The sequence below is a fragment of the Scardinius erythrophthalmus genome (genome assembly GCF_964197995.2).
Source record: "Scardinius erythrophthalmus genome assembly, chromosome: 20".
NCBI classification, from domain to species: Eukaryota; Metazoa; Chordata; class Actinopteri; order Cypriniformes; family Leuciscidae; genus Scardinius; species Scardinius erythrophthalmus.
The window spans coordinates 14,289,152-14,310,039 of record NC_138240.1 but is presented as its reverse complement, the minus strand read 5'-3'; the positions used below and the strand labels follow the sequence as shown (position 1 = coordinate 14,310,039).

Sequence of the window (20,888 nt, the reverse complement as noted above, 5' to 3'; positions counted from 1 at the left end):
CTCACAACTTGTATAAGTTCCTCTATCTCAGCAGCCATGCGTATTGAAACTAGTGCCACACATGTATGGGCCCTGAGATTAGGACTGGAGGCGAGGTTAGGATATTGGCTGTTTAAATGTGGCAATAGTGCATGGAGAGGGACTGGAGAAAAAGAGAAAGACAGCAAAGAGTCAACGTTCAGTGTGATATCAAAGCAAGATTGTAAAATGCATGTTGATCTTTGTCTGAAAAGTTATCATTCAATCGAAGTTGAAGTGGGTGTAGAAACAGAATATGAAAACAAAAGTTCAAGATAGCCTAAATGATTATTAAACACATTTAGGCTACCACTGTTCAATATGTAGCCCTACTACTGGGCAAATTCCCATCGCATAAGCAGTATTTCTCTATATGAAAAAGTATTGAAATGCTTGTTGACATTACTGTCATCACTGATATGTTCAAATGTTCATGTTATTTTTAGCAGCAACTTGAAAGTGTCAACGTTTCCTTTATTGTTTGGTATCTTGTATGATGAACTGGCGCCACCTGCTGACTCCCTGTCAGAGTGTCGATTTCCCGGATGTTCAAAGCGCAGGTTTGCGGAAGATCTCGCGATATCACCAGCGAGAGTTTCTCATCCTTGGTCTAGAAGGGCACAGAGAGCCCGGTACAGAAGACATTTCTGCCAAGGATCCTGTCATTAACCCAGTAAAGCATGTTGTCGAGACTGGTGCTCGTTTCAGGTTGGTGATTTATACAATGAAAGCTACTCAAACCTTTCGCATTGATTGTGTGGATTAAATAGACGGTTTTATAAGTGAATGTGAAGTTGAAGGGTAAAATTAGGCCGCACGGTGTGAATGGCCGCACTTGAATCTGCAGTGAAACGTATGTTTTTGTGCTGTAATTAATGTACATTATAATACGAATGACTTATTGAATGAATTGAAGTCCAGCTTTTATGCTCAGACAGTCATTTCTGTATGAGAATGATCGCAGAGTTGATGTGCTTTCAGTATGTCCTTGTATTGAGTGGTGTAGCAGTTAGCTGAGAGCTAATGCCACATTCAAACTTTACCACATAGCATATTAGAAGCTTAAGATTTTACATCTAAATTGTAATACCACTTAGTTAATGTTCATTCAGAAGTGCAAATTAGCAAATGATATCCTATTTTGCCTAACCTGGGGAGATTGACAGCTTGGTACTTCTGTCATGTAGGCTATGCAAGGACGTGCATTTTATTAGATCTGCACAATAAACCAAAATCATTATAAGTCAAAAACACTGTGTTACCATATGTTAATAATTATATAGAACTAATGGCCAAGTGTCACAGCTGGAAAATATGCACTCATTAATTTTGGGTCAAATGATTAATTTGATCTTTTGATGAAAATTGCATTTAAAACATAATAGCAGTACTCTGACAACTCTCATTCACATTAATGAAAGTGACAGTCACTGATTTTCAGTCCTTTTCTAATTTTTTTGTTGTCTATTTCTTGTAGGTCATACCCTGAAAAACAACGGGTCCTTTGGCGCTTGGTATGTAAGATCTTGTGGTCAGTGCTCTGTATGCCAGTCTGTGGTTGAAGAGTACTGGAAAACAAATGACAATCAAGGACACCCATAGAACTCTAACCTAGTGCTTTATTTTATTTTTTTCTTCCACCAGCCTGGTACAAGCCTCCCGTTCCTTTCATCAGTCCTCCCAGAGTCTTGCACCAGTACCTCCTCTGCCCGAGAAAGGAGGAAAGGTCCGACATGGCATCTTCCCAGAGGAGCTCTTCACACTGCTATACCCCAAGACTGGTGTGACAGGTGGGGTTGTCTGCTTTATTGCCTCCTTTCATATGACCATCATACCACAGTGTCTCCCAGTTACCCAAGTTCATGGATAACTGTTCTTTAAAAGAACAGTTCACTCTAAAGTAGAAATTATTGTAGAGTCTTTATGCAGAAGTGTTCTGTACAGCAACAGTTCGTAGTAAATAAATGTATTGTTCTCTTGAAAGAACAAATGTGACTTAAGCCATCACACTTAAGCCATATCACAATTTCATTTATTGCCGTTTGTGCATGCAGCATACCATAGGATAGCTTTATGCAACGAGTAGACGGACAATAAAGTTGTGATTCACAACTTATACCCTCTTTATCCAAGAGACCTGTGAGATTCTTTTCTGTGAACCCCAGTACCTTTATACACTGGTCTGTTCGTAATGGTGGTGTTTTCTTCTGACTGCAGGGCCTTATATGCTGGGCACAGGACTGCTCCTGTACATGCTCTCTAAGGAAATCTACGTAATCAATCACGAGACCTTTGCTGCCGCGTCCATCGGTGCTGTCGTCATTTATGGCATCAAGAAGTTCGGGCCCAGTGTAGCCGAATTTGCCGACAAACTCAATGAGGTTTGTAATGTTTTGTATTCAACAGATATGTCGCCTGTGAAATTGTGCAGCTTAACACTGAAGACCGAATAGCTGCTTTTCCACCGTCAGGCCGAGCGGTTCTAAGAACGGTTCCAGTTATATTTCCACTTGAGTTTGGTCCGGCACGGCACGCTAGGGAGAGTGGTAGAACTGGTAGAATGCGTGTCGTGACGTCGCCACTCAGGATTGGTCACTTGTTTGTTATTAAAATAAATATATGATTATCCTCCATCAAACTGTCGCTATTTAAATCTCATACTGTCTTTTAACTCTTGCTTTAACAAGGTGATGACTGACGCATTTATATTGCATTCCAAAGAGATCTGTTATCAGCCCCAACGTGGAAAATGAAACCATATCCGTACCGGCGGGGCCGGATCAGCACGGAATGGAACAGTTAAGCAATGAGAACAGTTTGGTCCGACAGTGGAAAAGTGGCTGAAGATTGTCTGCTAATATATTTGATATTGTGCACAATGAAACCAAAGCCTGTAACTGAGGGAGTGGTTTGGTCTTACAGATGACTAATATCTGATTCTCCTTGTCTTCTCTGCAGGATAAAGTGGCAAAGGCTCAGGAAGTCAAGAGTCAAGCCATGGCTGTCTTGGAACAGAGCATTGAGAATGAGAAGAAGGAGCAGTGGAGAGTTGAAGGAAGACATTTGCTTTTTGATGCCAAGAGGGTGAATAGGACATAATGTGACAGAAGACAGATCATCTCTCCCCTGCTTTACTATCCATAAATATCATGAATCTGCATGATTTTTTACATTTTAAAGGGGGGGGGTGAAACACTCATTTTCAGTCAATCTCACGTTAATCTTGAGTACCTATAGAGTAGTACTGCATCCTTCAAATCTCCAAAAAGTCTTTAGTTTTATTATATTTATAAAAGAAAGATAGGCTGTACCGAGTCTTTCCGGAAAAAAACGAGCGGCTGGAGGCGTGCCGTGTGAGCGGAGCTAAAGCTGTGCTTATGTGCGGATAACTAACAACACTCAGACATTTGAAGCAGAAAAGCAGTTTTACTCACCGCCTGCGGTTCCAACGCACGACCGTGAACCTTTATCGTTGGGATAATCCTTAAGCATTAGACGATCGTCGCGAATCCGGCGTCGAACTGGGCTTTGTTTATAAAACAATCATCGTCGAAATGCAGGGAACAAACAGTCTTGCACAACTCCGTTGATGCTCTGGAAAAACAAACTCCATCCACTGGTCCCTTAACGCTGGGTTCTTTGGGAATCTGTGCAGGGTTGTCTTGCCCTGGCAACCAAAATCCCACTTCTTTGGTGACATTGACTTCCCTAAAGCCGAGCATAGCGCTTTGATGGGCGTACTGCTTTCGCTCTCTCGCTCTGGTCTACGGTTGCGCGCGCGCCCGCGTCCTTCCGGGAGAAGTGCCCTTAGGACCCGTATAAGAAAATTCCGCCCCATCTGACGTCACACATGCCCATACTCGAAAAAAAACTTTCCGAAACTTGTGACAAACCGGAAGGAGCATTTTTGGAACAGAAATACTCCTTCAAACGTACAATTTAATTTTTGAAACTTTGTCCAGTTTAGCATGGGAATCCAACTCTTTAACGGTGTAAAAAACTCAGTATGCATGAAATAGCATTTCACCCCCCCTTTAAATTTAGAATTATTTATTTAGAATTAACATTTAGAATGGCACTATTACTGGTTGTGTGACATTCCTCATTCCATCTTCCATCAGAACAATGTGGCTATGCTGCTGGAGACCAATTACAGGGAGCGTCTGCACATGGTGACCAATGAGGTGAAGAAGAGGCTGGACTACCAGGTGCAGCTTCAGAACCTGCACCGCCGCATGGAGCAGGAGCACATGGTGAACTGGGTCGAACAGAGCGTTGTTAAGAGCATCACCCCACAGCAGGTACAGGGAGGATGTTCACGCCACTGGCACTTTATGACACTTTATTGTCTTTGTTAAACAAAGGAGGCATTTGTTTAAGGCTGAAGGTCAGAGTTGTTTAGTAATGGTGTGCACTTTATTATTGTGCATGGTAATTACAGACCGATTCTAGGGGAGTTCTTAATTATGACTGTTTTTGAGAAGTGAAAATGTAATATTTTGAATATTTAGAAAATTGGTCTTTTATTGTTGTTGATCTCTTTTTCCTACTCATTTGAGCATTTATTTGTCCAAATATAAATGCTACATTAGTCTAGACCAGGGATGGGAAATTTTGGTCTTGTAGGGCCACTGTCCTGCAGAGTTTTTGCTCCAACTCTAATCAAACGCACCTGAAGAAGCTAATCGATATCTTCAGGATTACTAAAAAGCTACAGGCAGGTGAAGGTTTTTTTTTCTATATAATTATTTATTAAAGTTAAACTCTGCAGGACAGTGGCCCTTTAGGACCAAACGTTTTCCATCCTTGGTGCAGAATCTGTTCTGAAGTGATTTTTAGTTTGGCCTCTAGATGGAGACTTTGTACTCAACATTCTATCAGCAGTTATAATAACAGTGCTAAGATGCTATTTGGACAGATAGTCCAGTCATTTTATGAAAAAAGGTTGAACAAATTGCAACAGAAGCAAACTCAACTGATTTTGTATCCTCAATATGTCCCGAGTAAGGAAAAAAAGCCCCGAAGAATCCCATTAGGGGAAAGTTTCGAAAAAGACCCAAATATAGCCTATTCATACACCTATTCATTCTTTTTCTTACATGAATAGGGTAAAAATTTTAACCTTTAGATATCACCATGAAAATTACTGAGTTGATTACTTGCATCAAGACAAACAAAAATGTATTACAAGTTTTTTTAAATGGTTTGTTAACATGCATAAACGGTGCATAATCTAATTATGTATGTGCTGATTTGCATAAATACCACAACAGATCTAAACATTGGGTCTAGCCAGGTGAAAATGTCTTGTTGAATCTTGTTGACACATAACAGTAAAATACTTAATGTTAAGGTCTGAATGGAACCCATTTAGGCTACCCATGAGCATTTATACATAGAGGCAGGAATAAGTACTTTAGAAACCAGCCTTTATTAATTTTTAAGAGATGGGGTTTGGGGCTGGGTCCGTGGGACTGTTTCTGGGGGTTCACTTTTTATTTTGCCTACCTTTTGTCTTCTGCATTAGAAGCCTAAATGGGTTCCATTCAGACCTTAACATTAAGTATTTTACTGTTATGTGTCAACAAGATTCAACAAGACATTTTCACCTGGCTAGACCCAATGTTTAGATCTGTTGTGGTATTTATGCAAATTAGCACATACGTAATTAGATTATGCACCGTTTGTCCATGTTAACAAACCATTTCAAAAAACTTGCAATAGATTTTTTGTTTGTCTTGATGCGAGTAATCAACTCAGTAATTTTCATGATGATATCTAAAGGTTAAAATTTTTACCCTATTCATGTAAGAAAAAGAATGAACAGGCTATATTTGGGTCTTTTTCAAAACTTTCCCCTAATGGGATTCTTCGGGGCTTTTTTTTTTCCTTACTCAGGACATATTGAGGATACAAAATCAGTTGAGTTTGCCTCTGTTGCAATTTGTTCAAGGTTGACCCCCATTTTGACTTAAAATGACTGGACTAAGAAAATAAGAAGAAAAAGGGGAAAAGAGCTCACCAACATCATTCTAGGTCTAAACATGTCAGTCATTGATGTGTTCTAGAAATTTAGGTTACACTTTACACATTATTACAGTGCAATTACAATGTAATTAGGGATTGGTTTAGGTTAAGTTATGCATAACATACTGTTATTGCTATGGAAAGTACATGTAACTATAGAATAGTTACCTTAATTTAGACTTTATTTATATCCACCTGAAATAACTACAAAATAATTGTTACTGTTATTACTATATCTCTATAAATAATCTTAATTTTGTCTTTTTGTCTTTCAGGAGAAGGAAAGCATCGCCAAGTGCATTTCAGATCTGAAAGTCCTGGCCAAGGCCACTCAGGCTAGGGCTACAGTATAGGTGTCCACACTGAAGCCTCCTGTTTTCATTCTAAACTAACCCTTTCCTCGTGAACATGCCAGTCTGGCAGTGTCGTCAAAAGTGTACATACCCGTATTAAATAAAAGATTTGGTTATTCACTAAATACCTTTTCTGTCCTTTTTATTTGAAGAACTCCAGCTGTCTGTCTTGCAGTCCTGGCTTTAATAGTTTGAATGTTTTGTGGAGCTGTGAGGTGGCATTAGTAAGAGGAGTTTGATTTAACAGTTTTAGTGTCACAACATGATATCAGTGCATTACATAACAAAACATCAAATCAAGTGGCATCTGCAAACAAATGATTCATCATCCTACACTCCTAAAAAAACCTCATGAAGAACTTTTAATATTTATGGTTCTTAAGATTATTAAAATGTTCTTCACAATAAGAAAAAAATATTCTTTTAACAACTGATCAATAAAATGTTATATGGCGTCAGTGCAAAAACCCCATGTGAAACTGGTCCAAATATTTTTATTTGCAACAATATTTTAAACCTAACATTTTCTTTTTGTGATTGATTTGGTTGAAAAATATTCTCATCTTTTAAAATGTATGCCACTTGTATAATGGTTTATTATCTACAGCAACGTGCGTTCGGTGTGACGTAAATGTAGAAATAAATTTTAGGGTCAGTGTGTGCCGCTTTGCTCTACACGTCACAGGGCTGCCTATTAATGACAATACCTTTGTACTCAAGGATATAAATGGAAAAACCTACCCGCGCTCACCTTCTGACTTAATATAATTCAAGAACTAGACTTTGACCTCAGCTTTTCTGAGCAGGAAGTCCAGAATATTTGCTCTCGCACAGTTCACAAGGAAGACAGACTTAAGGATATGTCTAAATTCTGGAGTAATCTGAACGTAGATTTGGAGAGTTGAACTTAAACTTGTTTAGGATTTTCTCAGAGGTAATGTACAATCATTTGGCTAATCACAACGTCTGTTTTATAACCAAATGCGTGTGGAGTCACTGATACATGGCGTTTTGCCTACAGATTGATATGACCGTGACAAATTTGAATAATGCCAGATTGGTTATATCCTTAATTGAACTTGTTGTTTTACAACTTGTGGTGTTGTTTTAGAGCTCTTTAATAAGTGTTTTCTTCTCTCTTTTCACACTTGGTTTACGCTATGGCATTCTACTTCTGCTAATATTTTCTTCTTGTCAAGCCAAGCACAATAACTTGTTACAGAGAAAGTTCCAGAATTTGGCTTTCAGCAGTTTTTGCTGCTGACTAGACACTTCTTGCCTGTTTTTGAGAACCTCAGAGGCAATGTGATCCCAAAGACACAAATGTCTAGGTTTTCTTTCAAAATCCTTTTATTTTAATTGGTTTGTGAAAGCCATATTGTTTTAGCTTTTCTAAATTGTTCAAGCTGTTATGCTAAATGTGATTCTGCCATGATTTACTGCCATCATTTAGTGATTCATTGTTGTTACAAGTAATAAATGAGTCAAATTGATGTGATTTTATAAAACAAACAAAAAAATGTATGAGGATGAAAACATTCAGTACTTCTCTGTAATGAAAAATACATTGATAAATCATCACTCTCAAATGGCTTTTCTCTTATGAATCTAGCATATTCACTAATTGACTTCAGTAACTATTGAAATTATATATTTTTATTAAGAACACCAACTTGTGAACATAGAAAGGTCTTGTTCTGATATTTTTGACTTTGTACCAGTTTTGAGGATATTATATGCGTGCTTACTTCACACTTCTTAGCTCTTTTAGATAAGATCAGTGGTGTCAAACCACAAATGATGAACAGACACTTCTTCATAACTAATGCTTCTGCCTGGCAGAGCTGCTCAAAAGTTCTGCTATTTTTTCTTGAGTGGTTTCAAAACTGATAACGTTGTTATTACAGGTGTTATACATCACAGTCAAGAATGTATGGGGGTAACCCTTTGCCCGTTTTCCAGCAAAGGTACATGTCTCCCTCATCTCTGTCAGCTGACGTTTATCTTTGTGTTTGCGTGGAATTTGAACCTGAAACGCATAATAGGGTGTTTCAGTGTAGAACGTCATGCCTTCTAGTTCTCTCATATCGGTTGTCATAACAGATGTCAGAAAGGCCATTAAAGGTTGCTATGAGGCAGGGTTATAAAATTTTACATTTAGCTTTCTACTTTATTTTAGTTAAAAAAAATTTAAGCTCAGTTTTTGTTTTGTTTTTCTCAGAATTGTCTGGTTTCAGACAAAAAAAAACTGGTTTCAGACTGGTTTTCATTAAATTCATTTAATGAAATGTTTAATGAAAAGTTAATCTTTCCATGTAGTTTTCATTTTAATTTTTGTTGACATCTGGTATGGAAAAACTTGACTTTACTCTCATTTTGGAACAAAAATAGGACCCTCTCAAAACTGTTGCAACAAAATTGGACTCCCAGAATTCTCTTGAGTCGTGATAATATTACACAAAAAAATTATAGCAATAGCTCAACTGTCGGCCATATACTGCATGTTGCAATAGCATTGAGATGACTGTGAGCTTTTGGTTAAAAATAGTTCAATTGAGAATTAACTTAGAATATATTCATATTAGAAATGTGAGACAAGAAATATATTGACATTACTGATTCAATTATTTTTGGGGGTTATCTTCAGGATTTCTTTATAATATCTTTTTTTAAATATTACAATTAAAATATGTGGGGAAAAGTTTATTCAGGCATTTTGTGTTGTAATTATATTATAGAGGCTTCTCATCTGAGCCATCTTCCCAGGGGTCTGGCATGTCTCGTCCCAGTGCCAAATCCATCTACAGTAAGTAGAAAACCCATTTAAACAACCTATCTAAGAAATACTATCATTTTTAACTTGATATTGTTGCTTTAGTGCAAAGGAAGGAGTATGCAGAATCAATCAGCAGACAGCAAGATTACTTTCAGCACAGAGTGGAGGTAAGACTTAGTCTGGTTTATGCATTTGTGACTAACATGTTTATAATGTTCAAATGTGTGCTGCTGACTGCTTGTGACAGACTCATAATCACAATCTGTTAGCACAAAGCCAACACCCAGTTCACTAATGTGTTTTATTGAAAAGAACAGACAACCAAAGCTTATCTCGCATGTTCTGTAGAGATTTCCACACAAACTCAACTGGAAAATGTGAGAATTTCCCAAGGCCTTCAACTGTATAACCAAGCTGTTTTTTGATAAGGGACACATATCTGTGATCATGATACATCGTAGTAACATTTTCTTCTTTTTCCATTCCCTAGCACCTGTTCACCTTTGTGTTAGATGGCAGAGAGATGAGCAGCATTGATGACTGTGTGAACAGGCTGAAGAGTATGGACAGTAAAGGGAAAGTGTGGGGTCAGGAAATGATCATGCAGGTCAAGGCCAACCACCTACAGCTATGTGACATAGAGACCAAGGTCAAGGGTAGCCTTTATGCTTAAGATCACTAATCTAAAAAAAAAGTATGTTACATTAAATGGCAGGTCCAGTACTAACAGTGAACTCTTACTCTGTTTCCTGGAATTGTAGGAGGTTTTGGAGTCTGTACATTTGAGTAGCATCAGGAAGACGAAAGCCGTTCTGGACAGCTGTGTGTATGACTCCCTTCTGATTTTCTCAGTTCAGGATCCGAGCCAGAGAGCTCCACAGGCCTTCCTGTTCCAGTGTGAGGAAGTCGGGGTGAGGAACAACACTGTTTGTGTGTTCAGAAATGTTATATCCATCTGAGGGTAGATAGCGGTGCATCTGGCTATTGTAAATCGTTCTTAATATATCTTGAGGATTGATGTGGGAGTTTCCTTCCACTCCTACTGTCAGTTCCCTGAATATTTGTATAAAGGCATCTCTGCTGTTTTGAATCGCTAGGCTCAGGAGGTGGTAAATGATCTGGAAAGGGCGATCCAGCAAGGTGGGGATGCCCCTCCACCGTTTAAGGAACCACAGATGGACATCAGGTCAGCTGCTGCCTCAGAAACAAGTTGTACTGAGAATCAAGCATCCATTCTTATAATCTGGCTTTTTAACTTTATAATGTACTAAATTGTGATGTTTTAAGTGGACATACATGCCAACAACATGTCTAGACAACCCTTGTCGCGATTACTCAGGATAATAAGTTCAATATATAATAGTAAAAAAATCGTACAAATCCATATTAAGTGAGCTATATTCAATGTATCTAAGTAACTTTACAAAGATTGTAAAAATACATATTTTTGTTACACTTACTGCCTTAATGATTCTTTTTTTTTTATCAGTGGTCTACAGTGATATATTCTTTCTGTTTGGCAGGAGCCATCTGGAAAACATCCTTGGCCAGGGTCATCCGGGAAGCATGAAGAGACCAGCTCTCTCACCCATGCAGTCAAACCCACTTCCCCCAGAAGTCCCCCCTCCGCAATTCAACAACTATGAAGACTATGGTGATCACTTGAAGAATTCATTTCTCAAATCCACTTTTAAAAAACCTAAAATGTCCTGAAGTTGACCCTCTATTGGTTTTTAGTAATTTTAGACCAAAAAAGTTTTCATATAAAAAATTTATGTTTTTACTTCATCGGCTTGGTGAAAAATGTTGTGGCCATTGCTATATGAATGATAATAATGATATATGAATGATAAGAAATGGCTAAATGGTCTTAGAAGAAAAAAAAAGGTCAAATGACCTCCACAGGAATTGAATGGCAAATACGATAATGCAGATTTCTGGGGATTTTTGCAAAACATACAAGTAATTATGTCTAAAAATATTAGTATAAGCAACTAGAGAATACACATAGTTTATATATATATATATGAATATGAATGTGAAATATTTTTTCTAATATTCATATTAATTTACATAGAAATTAGTGGTGCATAATTTATAGGTGAATTTTGCCTTGTACCATTAAATCCCCTCAAAATACAAGGAATATATATTATTGAAATTAATTGCTTCTTTTTTTATTGTTTTTTATTTATTTTACACTTTTTGTCTACAGTCTGTTTTGACCGCTGAGAATCACAAGGTTGACCCCTAAGTGAGGAATACTAGAGGGTGTTCTCTCACTAATGTATCATGTATCACTGATTTCTTTTGGTATAACTGAGCTTTTGTTTTGCTTTTTTCAGACGACAGACGACCTTCACCCACAATGCCATTTCCCAGAGATGAAGCCCTTTACAGGCCAGTGCAGTCTGAGCCAGAGCAGATTCCACCTCCAGTAAATGATGTGGACAGAGATGCGGTCGGTTGTTTTTATTGACACACTGTGTTATTAATCCATCTATTTTTGTTATCATTATTGACACATTTCTTCCATCCATTTAATCACTCTCTACAGGAGATCTTTAACCATGTTGCAGCCGACATTGAGACCTTCATATATAAAATTGGCTCAGCTTTGCCAAAAGATGATGGAAGCAAGAAAAAGAAAAAGAAAAATGCTCAAACATTTGGTAAACAACTTGCTATTTAATTTTCCTAAGGATGTAAAAAAATAAATAAACTTAATTATTATTTGATTTATTTGATTTTATTATAGTTGCAAGCATTCCCACTGTGGAGGAATACATATCCTGCCTGCAGAAGATAAAGTATGGCTTCAATCTTCTGGTAAGTTATATAAGTTTAATTTCTGTAATAATTCCTAAGATAACAGTAGTCTACTTCAATGCTCTTTGATTACTACCCCCTTCTAGTTTCAGCATGTAAAGTACAATGGATTGAATGATTTTTGGACATTTTCCAATTTTTTTCACTCCCACTATGATAGTTAAAAAACCACGACTTACTGTATGCCCGGAATACTGTTCTGTAATGCTTAATATGAGACATACAGTATCCTTGTTGCAAATGTCAGTTTTCATACTCATCTCTACTTGTGACAGGGGAAGCTGGATGGTCACCTAAAGAATCCCCCTGCTTCTGACTTTGTTCACAGTCTCTTCTCTTCCCTCGCTTTTGTAAGTATCTGTTTGTTCAGTCTGTTTGCATTGCGGTCACATTGTATACATTTTTTCCATTATGTAGTTAAATTGGACAAACATTCTTTCATACTGCATGTTAAAAGTTCTTATGTTCCCCTGAAGCTTCAGATAGTGAGTCAGTATGACCACACCTGACTTGATTTGACGTGGTTACCTGTTTTAAAAAAGCCTAGCAGTGTATAAGAAAGCACCAGAGAAAAAGCTTTACTTTTGATGGATTTAGTCATTTGTTCACACTGACATTTGTTCACCTCACCCTCATTTCGTTCCAAACCCTGACTTTGTTCATCTTCGGAACACAAATGAAGATTTTTAATGAAATCTGAGAGCTTTCTGTCCCTCCGTTGACAGCTACGTAACTGCCACTTTCAAGGCCCAGAAAGGTAGTAAAGACATTATTAAAGTAATCCATGTGACTCCTTAACCTCAATTTTATGAAGCAACGTGAGTGCTTTGTTTGCAAAAAAAAGGACCACTTTATTTAGAAAATATGAATTAAAGGTTAAAGGTCAAGGAATGCACCACATCACCCTTCATCACACTAAGTTTCTAACTGTTTCTTCATGTTTCAGATGGTGAGTCAGTATCCTCCCAACATCCCTCCCACAGTGCTGAGTCCACTGCTCACAGAAAAAGCCCTGCAGCTCCTGGGAAATGTTGTCACACCAAATGAGGACCAACTGTGGGGAAACTTGGGGGATGCGTGGAACATCCCAAGGTCTTATGTTCTAGAATATAGAAATTAAATTACTTCATTAGTTAGAAAACACAACCAAAAGCTCATGATTTTTCTTTAAATACATCTTTTTTTGCAATCAGATCCAAATTTCCAAATGGGAATCAGATCCCTCCATATTATCCCCAATTTTACGACGGCTGGCAGCCCCTTCCGCCTGTCCCATCCCAGTCTCCTCCAGTCAGCAGGCAGCTCTCACGGAGCAACAGCGAGCGCTTCCCATCCATGAAAGTCAATCAGAGGCCGCCTGAACAGGTAACATCTCCCAGAGGACAAACTCCAACTTAATGAGCTTAGGATGTTATAAAAAGCGTCAAGTGTTTGACATGTGGATCTTAACCTGATCAAATACAGTGGAATGAGTACAAACTATTTCCTCTCTCTTCCAGGACAACAGACCCTGGAGCACCCCACCCATGCCGTGAGCAACTTCACTTGAACTCTATGAAATACCCAGATAAAAATATATATTTGTGACAGCAATATAAAACATTGTCCTTTAACCAATGATCTTAAACAAACTGAAATATAAAATAAATACTTTTAAAAAGAGGGAGAAGTCCACATACCAAGGCTTTAGTAGTGCATTGTGTTCTTATAACAACAAAGGTTTATTTCCGTGAATGAAACCAACAGTAGCAGAAGCAGAGTAATATCATTTTAATCATCTAATATAACACTACAGATTGTTTTTTTTTTTTTAAAGTGTTATAAGGATATACGTTGAAAAGAATGTAGTCTTTTATAGACAGATGAATTCACTAAAGATTTCTTTGGGTAAATTTCAAATCAAGTCAAGTAGCACTTTTGTCTTATTTCATATCAGGTCTGCAGAGCCGCCTCTTTATATGATGGTGATCTATGACTTCATGGCAAGGAACATTCAGGAACTGAGTGTGATGAAGGGTGACAATGTGCAGGTAATTTTTTTATGTGTAAACACCCCACCGGAAGTAATTGTGCAACTTTTACATAAGTCACTAATTCAATCAAAAGTAAAGTTTTTTGGTAACACTTTACAGTAAGATCCCTGCATTAACTAACAATGAGCAATACATTTATTGCAGCATTTATAAATCTTTGTAAAAATTAAATACAAAAGTTTTTTTATTTTAATCATGTATTAGTAAATGCTGAAATTACCCTTAAGTAAGATTAATAATTGCTTCAGAGGGATTTTTTGTTGTATGTTAAAGGGATAGTTCACTTTGAAATAAAATTTAGGTATGTTTTAGCTTACCTCAAGGGCATCCAAGATGTAGGTGTCTTTTTTTCCGCAGTAGTTTCAATTTTGATATTTTTAGGTCAAACCGTTCTTGGCTGTCAGTCATTTAATGCAGGTCTATGGTTACTGTCTCAAAGAGCATGCACAGAGTCCAAATTAAAACAATTCCCCATCGTCCAAATTAAACAATTCCCCATCGTAAGTACACATTGATGGCCTAAGACACGAAATGAGCGGTTTGTGTGAGAAAACATACAGTATTTATATTGTTTATACCTCTTGTAACACAGCCACGTCCAAGTGATCTGAGGGGGCGCGCGCATCCTGGTGTGTGACGTGTACGCAGACTGGTGCATAGATATATACACTAGATATCGCCTTGACTACGGCATTCGTTAAGAACTGCCGTAGCAAAGGCGACATCTAGTGTATATATCTATGCACCAGTCTGCACCAGATCACTTGGACGTGGCTGTGTATAAGAGGTAAAAACGATATAAACACTGTTCGTTTTCTCACACAAACCACGCGTTTCGTGTCTTAGGCCATCAATGTGTACTTACGATGGGGCGTACTTTAATTTGGACGACGGGGAATTGTTTTAATTTGGACTCTGTGCATGCTCTTTAAGACAGTGACCATAGACCTGCATTAAATGACTGACAGACAAGAACGGTTTGACCTAAAAATATCAAAATTGAAACTACTGTGGAAAAAAAGACACCTACATCTTGGATGCCCTTGAGGTAAGCTAAAACATACCAAAATTTAATTTCAAAGTGAACTATCCCTTTAACTAATGTAGTTAAAGGGATAGTTCATCCAAAATTGAAAATTCTGTCATTTACTCACTCTCAAGTTGTCCCAAACCTATATGAATTTAGTTTCTTCAGCTGAACACAAAAGGATAATATCGGTAACCAAACAGTTGTTGGACCCCATTGACCTCCATAGTATGGGAAAAATAATAATATGGAAGTCATTGGCATCCACTATTTTAGTTACCGACATTCTTCAAAATATCTGTTGTGTTCGACAGATATCTGTTGTGTTCGACAGAAGAAAGAAAAAGGTTGTGTTATGAAAACATTTATTTATTTATTTTTGTAAAACTTTTTTGCTGAGCAGAAAATACATACCATAATATAGTTTGTGCTTGCTTCAAGGTAACCGACAAGTCCGGGCAATGGTGGAAGGTGAAAAACAGAAGTAATGAAGAGGGTTATGTGCCTCAGAATGTTCTAGAGCCTGTCAATGGACAAAAGCCAACAGTGAGTCATAGTCAGTGCACTGCCCCCCCCCCTCCTCCTCTCTCTCTTTTCTTTTTTATTTAAAACCGATTATTTCAACAATGTACTGAGCTGTACACAGTCCATAGTGTTATGAAGTTTTTATCTCCATATTCTCAGCAGAATATGAGAGGACCTCCATCTCTGGACATGAAATCTAGACCTGAGGAAGTCAAAGCCTGGTTACAGTTCAAAGGCTTTTCTAAAATGTAAGAAATCATTACTAGCATGTTTAATTTTATTCTTAAAACTACACCGAAATGCAGTTCTGAAAATTGTATTTTACCACATGAATGAGTTTAATATCTTATTACTGATAACATTTTAATTCGTTGTGGATTTGTGTAGGACGGTCCAGAGTCTTGGGGTGTTCAATGGAGCGATGTTGCTGGGAATGAGACAGGATGAAATCAGAGCAATATGTCCTGAGGAAGGAGGTCGAGTCTTCTTCCAACTGCAGAGCGTCAGATCGAGCATTGCAGTAAGTAATGCAGCTCCGTTTGTTTCAAAGTACAAATACCATTATTTATGAAGCACTTTTCACTGTGGTGTTTTTACACCCAACGAGGGTAGAGCAGGCAAATGTTATCAGTCTCCATTTGCTTTGCAGCTTGCCAGTGAACCTGAGTACAGTCAGTATGGTGGCCGCCGATAATCTGAGGACCCTGCTGTGTTTTTGATATCAAGAAACTGAACTTGTCTGGACCTGAATGAACAAGAACTACACACACGCCTCAACTTTTCCATTCATTAGAAAACAAGTTCAGGCAGCTGCCTGTTAAGTGATATATAACCTTTTACATTATGCAAATGCATACATTTATTGCATTGATTTTATTTATTCAATACCATTTTTTCCATTAAATTGATTTCCACTGATGTCCCTGGGGTTGTGGTCATGTTTAACATGTTATTTAGTTGTTATACCAGCTTAATGAAAATGAGGCATGTCTGTAACATTCTGATTGATCCTGACACTTCATGCAGATTGTGCATTGTCTATTAATAAATGCTCATAAATAAGCACGTTAGTAGTCATTTTTGTTTACTAATAGTTTGAGTTATGCATATTTTGTTTTCTCTCAATGAAAGAAAAGGTGTCACTATTTTAAGTGTCCTTGTACATTACATGTAATTAGTAATATTTCTAAATTAAGCATAAACCTAACCCTATAGTACATGTAGTTAATATTACTTGAAGGTATAATTACACTAACAAGCACACCTTAAAATAAAGAGCAACACGAAAAAAAGGTTTAATGGTCTTAAAAATAAGCTTTTGATTTCGGGGTTAAACAGGTTTGATGACATTTAAGTTCCATCAATCCAGTAATGTGTTTGTGTATAAGTAGTAATAAAGTTAATTAAAACAGGTTGCCTTTGATTATCCAGCTTTTCATTTATTTAAACTACCGTTATTAGGATGAAAACCTTTTTGCTCCTGAATGTGGGTTTGCATAATATCGTTTTAATTTCTGATGAATGAGGCCTTTTTAAAATGGCTAGTGAATTATCAGCCCAACACAAATCTAGTAGGAGCGGGTGGTCAAAAAAGACAAAAAGAGAGAAATCAACAAGTGAAATTCAGCGCTGTCGATTATAACATTCTCTTTCTCCATAGCAGGCTAGGCCAAATGATTCATAATTGAATTCATTCGTTAAGTACATTTAAAGTTTTGGATTACTATTTCTTTTCTTTTTTTTGCTGTATGTTAATTACCTTGACTACATAAACATCTGTGATGTCTTTGTTTCCTATTTATTTTATAAGCAATTCAATAAAATGTTTTGCCTTGTTAGGTTACCAGAGTATACCTGTTAGTTGTGTGTGTGGGTGTGGGTGTACGTGTAAAAAAAACCCCACTTAATTTATAAACTGAATTGAACAAAAGTTCTCTGATTTATTGGGTCAAAATAAGGTGATACATTTAATGCTTTGTTTACAATTCAAATGTAGAATTACAATCCAAATAGTGAAATCTATAACAATGAAATGTTATACTTATTTTCTTTTCATGGCATCAAACAGACAAAAATCAAAGTGCAACACACACCTGAACACTTTTAATCTAAACATAATTGCTATTCAACTGCATTATGTCTATAGACAACAGATCGTTTTGTTATGATTTTATAATCAATACTAATGTCAACTGTAACACTGGGATGTAAATGTAACTAATTATCCTTAAATTGCCGGTTCAAAATAACTGTCACTACATGCATTGCAGATGATGGTGCAACTTATGATGTTTGATCTAGCCAGTCTTGTCATTTATTCACTCCTTTTTGTTTCCCCATTTGGCCATCTTGTTGTTCACGGGTGTTTTCATGAACTTGCTTGACTTCATGTATCCTACAATCTTCTCAATACTCTGACAGGGAACACAATCATATTGGAGTTACTGGTTAATCCTTATATGTTACAAATGACATGAGACTAACTAATCTTTCTGAGTCATAAAAGCTGAATCCAAACCTCAAAGCGATCCAGGAAACATCTAAGGTTTTTGTAGTCATCCAGGCATGCTGGGTCAAACATACGATGCTGATCCAACAACTCGTACATGATAAAGTCCACAAATGTGATCTACAGGATGAGACAGTGGGATAAGCATGTCAAATAATACTGTTATTTCGAACCATTTAAAATGGACAAAAAAAATGTGTTGTGTCCATTATCCTTATTTACCTTGCACCCAGCAAACCACTTCCTGTCACCAAGGAAGTCAGAGAACTGTTTTAGAGTTCCTGGCAGTTTCTCAGAGTAACATGATTTGGTTTTGTCCTTTAATCAAATTCAAAAAGGATTACAAATCATGTTATCTTATCAATTAACAAAAAATGTATAATATTAGTTATCATTTCTAACTGTAATACATAGATTTATCCAATCAATCACTCACAAAGTCTCCATAGCAGAGCTGGACAAAACCATTGCGGAAGTCCATCGCCTGGTTTTCCATGATGTCAACTCTCACCTGCTCTTCTTCAGTTTCCCCACCTAGAAAAATTAGATGGAGATGTTTTGCATTACTTAGACGACTATGTCCAGTGATACATAAAGCTTTTTTTTACTGAAAGAATAAATGAATCAAGTTCTCACAGAGGTTGTTTTTGCGGGCGATGTATCTCATTATGGCATTGCTTTGGACTATCTTTGTGTCACCATCCTCCAGGTAGGGCAACTGGTGAATAAAGATGATGGTTAGTTATTGCATAACTTGCACAATAAATACCATGGGAGTTACTGCGTAACTTACATTAGGAAAGTCTATCCCAAGTTTCTCTTTCTCATTAAGCCAACAGCTTCTGTCAAAGTTGGGAGCTGCAAGACAAGAATATAAAACCAACTCCCTTTTATACTCCTAGTTATGTCTGCAGAGCAATGATGACCATATCACTTACCATCACCACAAGAATAGAACTTCTCCTCATACTTAGTACCAGTGTATTCCAACAGCAGGCGGATTGGCTGGGCAAGCTGTTAACAGATGAAATAATAGCCATGGAATGTTATATAAGGTGCTGCTGAAAAAAGGTTTTTCACTTGAAGTGATAACAGAGGGTCGAGACTTCACAATGCATATTTATATGGGTAATGTTCTTATTTGCATATTTATGAGGTAGCACTAATTGGACAAATACCTAACTGCTCATCATCCACCTGTGGAAATATTGCAACACAGATCTGCTCTAGATTTACTAAGAAGCATTTATTAATCACTTCATCACTCCAGCGGCCGGTTGCAGCCTTAAAATATTGTCATTTATATATTTTTTTCTTCTTTCTTTCTTTAAGACATAACTTTTTAAAGTCAATTATATAAAAAAAATTAGATTGGTCTCATTTGAAATCCGAAAACTTAAGAGTGATTCTCTGACCAAGCAGCAGTTAGCCAGGGGATAGAGTAGGTTTTAGGCAGTCAAATGTTTGTGCAGTTTTCTGTGCCACATTTTGATAGTTTCCCTCAGACATGGAGACAAATAAGGCACGAGAATGTCCTGTGACTACAGACAGCGTTTAATGTGGTTGCAAAAGAATTCCCAGCTCTTAAACATATGTTACTTAGCTCTTATAAACTAAAACAATAGAGCAATTGTGTTTCGTCCTAATTACTGGGGTGTAACTACACCCGAAACGGAACTGACATGTAAACTGTAATCAAAGTAACGTTCGCATCTGTGGCCATGGCGAGACACTCTAAACGAAAAAAAGTATCAACAAACTCATATGCACCCCTGACTTTGCCAAACTAACAAACAGTTCATTTCTAGAGTCTCCACTTACAGTCCACAAAAGATGTTGATTTAAACAAGCTGCACATATGGATTAGATTTGACCGTTTTTAGACATGACAAACCACACGAATCTTACATTCGTGATAACTGCATGACTCTTACGAGCAAAAAAAAAAAAAGTTTACGAAAAAAAAATCGCAGAAATCAAATTAGAACCAATTAAAAATGTTCAACAACAGTTATGCAAAAATTTTCATGCAAAGTTTCTCACCCCGCGTATATCCCAGTATGCCAACTTCATTGTCATCTTGCAGCAACAAGCGCGTGCACTGTGCAGAGCTTCTGCTTCGAAATGAACCTAGTTGAGGGTCAGAGCAGCGGAATGGAGGAGGGGGCGTGGGCGCTAACTACTCAAGTTAAAGGGACATTACTCCCACAAAATTATGATGTTAATCTGTCCGTACAAAACCAACATTTAATTTTAAGCAATGATATGTGCATTCTAAACACGTGTTTAAGCTGTTCCCAGAGGACCAAAAAGTCGACATGTTCTTATTTTATACATCTTAGCGATAAATTAGAACACATTCACATCATAAATACTTGTAACAAAAATAATTCGACATTTATTAACACTAATGTTCACAATAAACGTCTTGAAAACTTTTGACTCATGCATTTTATTGTATATTCCTATTTACCCTAAAAGGCAAACCGTTTGGAAAAAAAAGTTTAATGCGACGCAACTAAGCAATTGTAAAACAGATGCTCTAAAACTCGACAAGTTTAGCCCCAAATTGTAAAACTAGAGGGACAGGCTATAGGAAAAGGGATGGTGAAAAGGACAGAACACAAAGAAAGCCTGTGTCTTTGATACTCAAGCCAGGTCAACTTGATTTAAATAGAAATGGCAAGCTGTCTGGGTTTTCCAGGCCACACGGGTTGCCACTCACTGACAGTTTCATTAATCGGACTTCAGCATGCTGCAAAATGGTATTTGTTCAAATGAATTTGTCATA

The 20,888-nt window shown here is 37.2% G+C and overlaps 3 protein-coding genes across 3 annotated transcripts; 2 read left to right on the top strand and 1 right to left on the bottom strand.

The window, feature by feature from the left end:
• Positions 1–36: 36 nt before the first annotated feature.
• Positions 37–6,523, top strand: atp5pb (ATP synthase peripheral stalk-membrane subunit b). The gene is made up of 7 exons (XM_081349311.1): positions 37–726; positions 1,496–1,532; positions 1,663–1,808; positions 2,236–2,399; positions 2,977–3,102; positions 4,140–4,319; positions 6,321–6,523. The coding sequence occupies exons 1-7, from the start codon at positions 699–701 to the stop codon at positions 6,396–6,398; spliced, it is 759 nt and encodes a 252-aa protein (XP_081205437.1). The 5' UTR covers positions 37–698; the 3' UTR covers positions 6,399–6,523.
• A 679-nt stretch (positions 6,524–7,202) lies between these two features.
• On the top strand, positions 7,203–17,383 carry eps8l3b (EPS8 signaling adaptor L3b). The gene is made up of 20 exons (XM_081349310.1): positions 7,203–7,332; positions 8,306–8,365; positions 9,137–9,204; positions 9,277–9,341; positions 9,665–9,823; positions 9,936–10,085; positions 10,272–10,360; positions 10,698–10,828; positions 11,520–11,635; positions 11,732–11,846; positions 11,933–12,003; positions 12,279–12,353; positions 12,950–13,095; positions 13,197–13,368; positions 13,503–13,534; positions 13,940–14,033; positions 15,505–15,609; positions 15,748–15,836; positions 15,976–16,108; positions 16,238–17,383. The coding sequence occupies exons 2-20, from the start codon at positions 8,328–8,330 to the stop codon at positions 16,280–16,282; spliced, it is 1,893 nt and encodes a 630-aa protein (XP_081205436.1). The 5' UTR covers positions 7,203–7,332; positions 8,306–8,327; the 3' UTR covers positions 16,283–17,383.
• A 125-nt stretch (positions 17,384–17,508) lies between these two features.
• LOC308680876 (glutathione S-transferase Mu 4-like) lies at positions 17,509–20,401 on the bottom strand. The gene is made up of 8 exons (XM_081349309.1): positions 20,141–20,401; positions 19,036–19,111; positions 18,891–18,955; positions 18,734–18,815; positions 18,534–18,631; positions 18,320–18,415; positions 18,107–18,217; positions 17,509–18,002 (listed from the first exon to the last, which is right to left on the bottom strand). Exons 1-8 carry the CDS (start codon positions 20,174–20,176, stop codon positions 17,907–17,909), a joined length of 660 nt encoding a protein of 219 aa, XP_081205435.1. The 5' UTR covers positions 20,177–20,401; the 3' UTR covers positions 17,509–17,906.
• Positions 20,402–20,888: the final 487 nt, after the last annotated feature.